Source organism: Barbus barbus (assembly GCF_936440315.1).
Source record: "Barbus barbus genome assembly, chromosome: 20".
Classification (NCBI taxonomy): Eukaryota; Metazoa; Chordata; class Actinopteri; order Cypriniformes; family Cyprinidae; genus Barbus; species Barbus barbus.
In genome coordinates this window covers 30,899,311-30,907,618 of record NC_136748.1, presented here as the reverse complement: position 1 = coordinate 30,907,618, position 8,308 = coordinate 30,899,311, and the positions used below count along the sequence as shown (strand labels likewise).

At 32.3% G+C, this 8,308-nt stretch overlaps 1 protein-coding gene across 1 annotated transcript in view; it reads right to left on the bottom strand.

The window, feature by feature from the left end:
• The window catches only part of LOC306886314 (ryanodine receptor 3-like), a gene marked incomplete at its 5' end in the record, with an annotated part of 172,700 nt that overhangs the window by 47,545 nt on the left and 116,847 nt on the right, over nt 1–8,308 (bottom strand). The window contains 5 exons of the mRNA XM_079443321.1: nt 858–918; nt 1,000–1,049; nt 1,289–1,410; nt 2,797–2,864; nt 2,952–3,067. Of these exons, the coding sequence (XP_079299447.1) occupies nt 858–918; nt 1,000–1,049; nt 1,289–1,410; nt 2,797–2,864; nt 2,952–3,067 (417 nt within the window). The remainder of the gene's footprint in view (nt 1–857; nt 919–999; nt 1,050–1,288; nt 1,411–2,796; nt 2,865–2,951; nt 3,068–8,308) is intronic.

Genomic DNA, 8,308 nt, shown 5'->3' with positions numbered 1-8,308 from the left:
AAAAATTTATCCCTTTTCATCTGAAAGTGAATGTTTATGCAAATAAAATTTATTTATTTTGTTTGAAAACTTAGTAATATTTAGTAGTGCTGTCAAACGACTAAATCACATCCAAAATAAAAGTTTGTTTACGTAATGTGTGTGCGCACTGTGTATATTTGTTATGCATATATAAATACAAACACATGCATGTATACATTTAAGAAAAATGTGTTATGTTTATATATTAAATAAATTTATATAAAATATAAGTTATATTCATATAAATATATACATGTGTATATTTTCAAAATATATGGTGTGTGTATTTATAAAAACATAATAAATATACACAGTACACACACATATTATGTAAACAAAAACTTTTATTTTGGATGTGATTAATCACGATTAATCGTTTGACAGCACTAATATTTAGGCTTTTGAATTTTCTTTTGTTAGAAATAAATATGTAGGTTTCATTTGGACTGTTTCTGAGCTATCATGATAATTCTCAGATTATATGTTCTTATGAATTTCAAAAAACGATATATCAAAATAAAATTTCTAATCAATATTAAAAAAAAAAAATATTTATATTTTGCATCATATATTTAGTTTTTTGGGTCTGGTTCATGTGTAATTTGACATTTCATATAATTTCTAAATTTTCTAATTAAGGGATAAATGCAGTAATAACAGGGTAACATTCAAAACTTTTTCCCCATTCACTCATTAATGAGAGGCAGCATGGTAGAATAATATTAAGTCATCACTGTTTTATAAAATAAAGATTCTTTCCGGAATGTGAAAATAGTCTACAGATTGTGAATGCATTATGAGGGTACTGAAGATACTGACAGGAAGTGAGGTCGTACCTGGTGTCCAAAGTGTGTGCAAGGATGTGCAGACAGCTGACCATAGTGGTGGAGTCAATTCCTGTAAACACACAGCAGAAACCACTGAGAACCAGCGACTCGATGAGCATCAGAGACCATCAGACAGACGCGGTGATCTTACCAAACAGAGAGATCCTGTGTCTAACCAGAGCGGCCAGCTTACAGAACAGACTACAGACCAGCAGAAGGCAGCAGGAAGTGAGGAGACAGCGGGAGGAAGGGAGAAACGCGAGCTTAGACAGGTGAGGAGAGAAGAAGCAGCTACAAAAACATCAATCATAAACCAGATAAACCAGCATGCGCTGTGAGCCGATTCATAAATCAGGTGTCATGAGCGAAGAGGTAAATCAACATGTTTCTGACTATGAGATCCATATTTCTATAATTATATGACATGAGCCGCTCATCACCTGGTGACCATCTCCTTCTCTTTGTTCGACGCGTATCCGCTGCTGCTCAGAAACTTAGTGGCCGACGACAGGAAGTAGAGCGAGTGGTTTTTAAAGTACTGGTCTATGAGGGGGAGGAGCACCTACAGGAAGTACAACAGGTGAACAGGAATTTAAACTCAGTATGGTTTTTATATATATATATATATATATATATATATATATATGTATAATTATTATTTTTAATTAATAATATATAATTAAACTTTAAATAAAATGTACAAATACGTATATTTAACTATATATATATATATATATATATATATATATAAAATCAGAAATATAATGTGTGTGTGTGTGTGTATATATATTTACATTTACATTTATTCATTTAGCTGACGCTTTTATCCAAAGCGACTTACAATTGCTATATATGTCAGAGGTCGCACGCCTCTGGAGCAACTAGGGGTTAAGTGTCTTGCTCAGGAACACATTGGTGTCTCACAGTGGATTCGAACCCGGGTCTCTCACACCAAAGGCATGTGTCTCATCCACTGCGCCATCACCACCCATTACCACACATTATATCTGCGCCATCACCACACATTATACTTGTAATTATTGTATTTAAATTATTTAAATAATAAAATTAACAATATTTAATTTAGAATTTAGTGTTTGATAACTTTATTCAATTTCTGTGTATTTCCTACTTGCTGAAGGGCACAGGTAGCTAAATATGACATTTGTTATAATGGGCTTATGTGAAGATTGTTTAAAGTTCACTTAAATTAGAAGTTAAAAAATTAAGAAATTAGAAAATTGATATCTCTCAATTATACTGTAAAGTTGAATGGCTATAGTCAATAGTTAAATATTAGGGAAAAAAAAAGAGCAATCTCATAGAGGCATCAGTAGCATTGGTATCAGTGATACTGGCCTTTAGGTCTTAAATAAAGATGCCTTTAAACAAATATTAAGAATATACTATCTTTATGTTGTTTCTACATTAATTTGAAGATTAAATATGAAATTATTGCAATATAAAAGTATATTTAAAAATTGTAATGTTAGGTGGAAATTTCAGAAAAAACATGCGATTAATTAGGTTTTTTAAAATATATTGACAGCACTAATATATATATATATATATATATATATATATATATATATATATATATATATATATATATATATATATATATATATATATGTAAATGTAATATCATATGTAATATAGTTCAGTTATAAAAACTAATAATATTAATATAATTAATAACTTATATAATTATAAAACTTATATAATTAAGTTGTACAATGTATAATATAATATAAAAGCAAAAAATGTAATATCATTAAATTTAAATAAATTATATTAAATTAAATTTTAAATTATATGAAATATATAAATTTATACATTAAAATAATAAATAAATAAACATAAATAAAGTGTGTGTGTGTGTTTGTAATTAAATTTACATTACATCTGTATCTCATAAACATTCAGTATGTAGAGATCATTCTCAAACCTTAGCAAAGAACTTGATTTCCTGTTCATGCGGTGATCTGCCGTTCTTTCCGCTGCTCGCCATCGCCTCTGAAATGAGTGAGAGTGTGAAGGTTAATTCATCAATCTGTGACAGAACGAGCGTCTCTGTCCCCCGCGAGAAATGCTTTCACTAACCAAGATGAGCGATGAACTCTTGCGCAGAGTCCACGTACTTCAGCAGCTTCTTCAGGAAGCGGAAGGCGAAGCGTTTCTCCATCGAGGACGAGTCCTGCTCCATGTCCTTCAGACCCCTGAAACACAGCAGCGGCCGCGGGGTTAAGCCCTGTTCACACCAACAACCATAACTATAAAGATAACGATATTAGCGTTCACATCAGCGGACGATATCGTCTGTCTATTCTAAGAGCACACTCGTCTGCCGCTTGAAATTCTCCAGCTCGTTACAGCAGGATGGATTCTGACTGGGTGTCAATATTTGTATCGTTCATCAGCTGGAAAAGAATCGCTCTGAAAGTGATTCCAACGATATTGTTTCTCTGTGCCTTTATTGTTATAGCTGTGGTGTGGTCTCTGCTATTCTTTAATATTGAGAACGATTTTTAGAACTATATCACACATTTATACATACATATATAATGTATGCGTGTGTGTTTTTAAACATCTCTTCCATCTTTATTTGACCCTCTAACTCTAGCACTCTCTATTCTTATTCTATTCTTTAAAAAAACCAGGCCACTTTTAGACTTACACTCTATTCATTTACTAACTGCTTGTTTTCTTTAAGAAAAACACTAGCTTCTCTATTCTTTTTGTATTCTATCTATTTGCTTTCTTTTTATTTATTATACAATTAACAACAAACAAGGCCTCTAATACTAGCTTGCTCTATTCTTTTTCTATTCTATCGGTTTTCTTTTTATTTATTATATAATAAACCTTGCTATGTGTACTGCGTTAAGCTAACTGAGACTTGTTATAGCACTTGCACATCATTCCTCTTTTGTTGATTCTGATTGCTTCCATTGTCCTCATTTGTAAGTCGTGGTGGATAAAAGTGTCTGCTAAATGACTAAATGTAATGTAAATCTTAATAGTTATTACAGATGCTCCGATCCGTATATCGGTATCAGCTCCGATACTGGCATTTTCTGTCAGATCGGGTATCGGTCAGATGAGGACAATCCAAATCTGATATTGTGCGTATACTATTGTTATTGTTAAGCCCCACGAAAGCCACAAAAACATTATAAAGCACCAACAAGTTTTTGTGCACTATATTCCAAGTGTTCTGAAGCCGTTCCATTGAGGTACAGATGAATATTTAAGAGTTCACGCAAACTCTTCAGTTGTCTTTCATCCTCTATTCAGCATTCAAACTGCGTGTCATGTCCGGATACGACAGTCAAGATGATAAAACTCTCTTCAAGAGCGCACAGTAACTGAAGTTTAAAACTGTTAAAAGAAAAGGCTCAAACTATCGCACAGATTTAATACACTATGCATCAGTATCTCTTCTCTTTGTGCTTTGAGCTTCTCTATGCCTGTGCTCTGTGACTCTGTGTTGCTTCAAGCGCATCATTCTGTGCATAAGCGCTTTACGTCGCTCTATATTGGAGCCTTTCATATTATAAATACTTTTGCACAATGAAAGATTATTAATCGTCTTTCTTGTTCTGTCCTGTGTTGCTGCCTTCATTACTGTACTATACATTTAAAAGAAATCTTTTAATTTTATAGTATATATTTATATAAATTGGTGCTGTAAAAATTAGCACAGGCGATTTTTTCAGTTTAACGCGTTCAAATTATTTAACACCGTTAACTCAGGGGCGGGGCCTAGGGTTGGCCACCCCACTCATAACTGCTAATTCTCTGCTAAGTCTCTTTTTTCTTGACAAGAAGTGCATTTATTCAGTCACAGAATGTCTTTACGAGCACATCAAACAAGAGATGTTTCAGACGCGCTTCAATTTCACTTCAGCGTCAGGCATGAGTCAAACGAGCGCTGAAACTGTACTGTGCTCGCAGCGTAAAAGTGCCGGCGCGCGCATAGCCTGTATCATTTCATATCAAGTCGCGAAAGAAACTAAGAGCATGCAATGTCGTGATCAGTTAAGTCAAGAAGTTACCAAAAATGCGATTAAAGCTGCCATAAAACTGTGCGTGCATGTAATACGTTATATATGAGTTACATTAAGAACATGTCTCTGAAATGGGCACTGTCTCCCTCATCTAACACACCCGATTCACCTCGTCAGCTCATTAGAAGAGACTGAAATGGGTCAGAAAAGGTAGAGTTGAGAGAAAATACGATGCGTGTCAGATCCACGTCACGTTCAGCAGCGACAGCTCTTAAAGAAATAGAAGCCAAAACAACCTAATAACCAGCTGCTGTGATGTCTGTTCATCAAGAACAATAGAAAAAAAGAGGAAATCAATAACTTTATTAGATTTCTGTATATTTCTGCTGAGGGGCACAGGTAGATAAATATGACATTTATGGGTTTATGTGAAGATTGTTTTAAGTTCACTTAAATTAGAAGTTATTTTTAAAGTCTAATAAATGTTAAAATTGATAGCTCTTAATTATAATGTAAAGTTGAATGGCTATAGTCAAAGGTTAAATATTAGGGGGAAAATATTTTATAGGGAAATCAGTATTAATTGATATCAGGCCTTTAGTCATAAAAAAGATGCCATTAAACAAATATAAAAAATATACGATCTTTGTGTTGTTTATACATTAATTTGAATGTGAAATTATTGCAATATAAAAGTATATTTAAAAACTTTAATGTTAGGTGGGATTAATCGCAATTAATCGCGATTCATTTCAGAAAAATGTGCGATTAGTTCAAGTTCAAGATTAATTAGTTGTTTTTTTAACGATTGACAGCACTAATATAAATATATTTACTTGTTTTTCATGAATGTATTTTACAAAAATACAAAGATCAATGCGTAGCATTTTACCACATTTAGTCCTACACTTATTCACTTTTATTTGTCCCTCACTAAATGTTTAGATTTTATTAAATTGTGCACTCATAATTTTTCTAGAATATTTTCTGCTGATGACTTATCCATTAACCTAGTTTAAAATATAATTTTTGTTATAGATTATGATTATATAATTTTTCATTTGTTATTTTTCTTTAAAATGAAGTTGCCTATCTTTAGTAGCTTGTGTTTAACACACAAAACAGTGATGATCAGGTCAACACACTGTGGTATAAAACTTGGTAACACTTTATTTAGCATTCTGTTGACAATAAGTAACTTTGCATCTACATGTCAACCAGTGTTGGGTGTAACGCGTTACTAAGTAACTGTACTGTAATTAAATTACTTATCCACTGAAAACGTAAAGTAAGGGATTACTGTTCATTTTTAGGTAATTTAATTACAGTTACTTATAAAGTACTTGCGTTACATACAGTAAAACAACAGATCTAAAATCAATATTGAATTTGAAATCTAAATTTACCGTCTAAAAATAAAATTGAATGCAGCGGCTTTAACCTTCCGCACGCCAGCGCGTTCACTTTCAGATTTTCCTGATTCACAGAGAAACCTTAAATACTCAGATACATACAAGACTAAAATCAATAGAATCTAAAAAGCTTGAAGTGTCTACTTTTTAAATGAATTAAAATCAAAAACTAATATTTCTGATAATGAAATCCCTATGAAAGTGAAGCGAGACCAGTCTTTCCCGTATAAGTTTGGAATTTCTACGTTTAAATAAACGAATTCAAATCGAAAACGAATATTCCTGATTATGCAATCCGTATGAAACTAAAGCGAGGTACAGTCTTTTCTGTATCTGAAAGCCTGAAGTGTCTACTTTTAAATGAATGAATTCAAATCGAAAACGAATGTTATCTGATTATGTAATCCATATGAAACTGAAGTACAGTCTTTCCCGTATCTGAGCTCATTATATGTAGTCACCTGCGCGCAAACGCCCTCACCTAGATACCAAAAAAATAAAATCAAGATTCATCTAATTTTTATCATTTTTGAAAGAAGACCTACTATCAGGAATTTACCTCATAAGAACAGCGTGATCTGACATGGCTTTATTCAGCAGAGAAGATTATTTCTATCATTTATTCTTATTGGTTAACGTGTTATTTTTTCTCATCTTATTTTTGTAGGATATTTTTGAGTTTTCTCAGCTTTTGTTGTATAAACTTAAAACAAGTTGAGAAAACTCAAAAATCTGCTGAAACTGGTTGCCTCAAACTTTTGCGCAACTTTTTTTTTTTTTACAGTGATACTGACTATAAGTAACTTTGCAAGTACATGTCAACTTATTCTAACCCTAACCCTTCCAGTCTACTAATACTCTACAAACCCACTAATGAGAGTAAGTAAATATATAAGAGAAATATTACTTACAGTCAACGGAATGTGTTAAAGGGACCATCAAAATAAAGTGAAACCTAAAAATAATATTGTTGTTGTTTTGTTGCCTGCCGAATGTACTAAAGTGATTATTTCCAAATTCGCCATTCAATAATAAAACTCTAATAAATCATGAATCGGTTAGTGTTGACTGGCAATGTGCTTCGCCATGCCAAAAGGATGCGAGACTTGAGAATGGAGTGGAAGTAAGTGCCCAGGTGGAGCAGAGAGGCAAAACTGTCCTGTTCAGGACTTCAAGTTCAGGTCAGTTACATCTATAAACAGACTATTGTAGTTTTGTCTTTTATTACTTAGTTAACCATTAAACTGCTAGCAAATGTTACTGCAAAATTACCAAAAGGACATAATTACTATTGTGAATTTAGCAGACACATATTCATATCGTTTTATAATAGGTTAAGAGGGAAATTAACCGTGGGTTTTAATAAAAATAAAACCAAAAACCATGGTTACTATAGTTAAACCATGGTAACAACAAACAATGGTTTTGCTACACTATATAGTTTCACCATGGTATTTGTAGTAAAACTCTGGTTATAGAAATGGTAATCAATCCACCAAAAAAACATGGTTACTATACTTTTACCCAGGGCTTGAAAACGAAAAAGAAAATTCAATCGGTTCACTCAGAGCAGAATCGATATTTTAACATTTCTGTTCCTGCGTTCCTCATGTATTATTATCGTTCCGAAACTGGTTAATACCGATTAATAACGTTATTTTAAAAATATATATATTTGCCTATAATAATAATAATAATAATAATAATAATAATAATAATAATAGTACTCAAAAAAAGAAAAAACACAGAAAATCTGGTATCTTAACCCACTGCGCTTAATCATAGCCAATACAGCATCGTCTTTTATAGATTTTGGCCAAATGTAGCCTACTAAACAAAAGAAAAAATCTGCTATCGCTTTAACGACATTAGCATTAAGTATTTTTTCAAGATATTTAAAAATGTTTGCTGCATTGTTAAACGCTCTTATAAAAGGTTTAGGCTATATAAATGTAAAGCCAAAAAAATTTAAGGCAATGTTCTCCAATTAATTTAAGGTGAAACTGATGCCTACCTCTCTCATTCGGCACGGATCAAA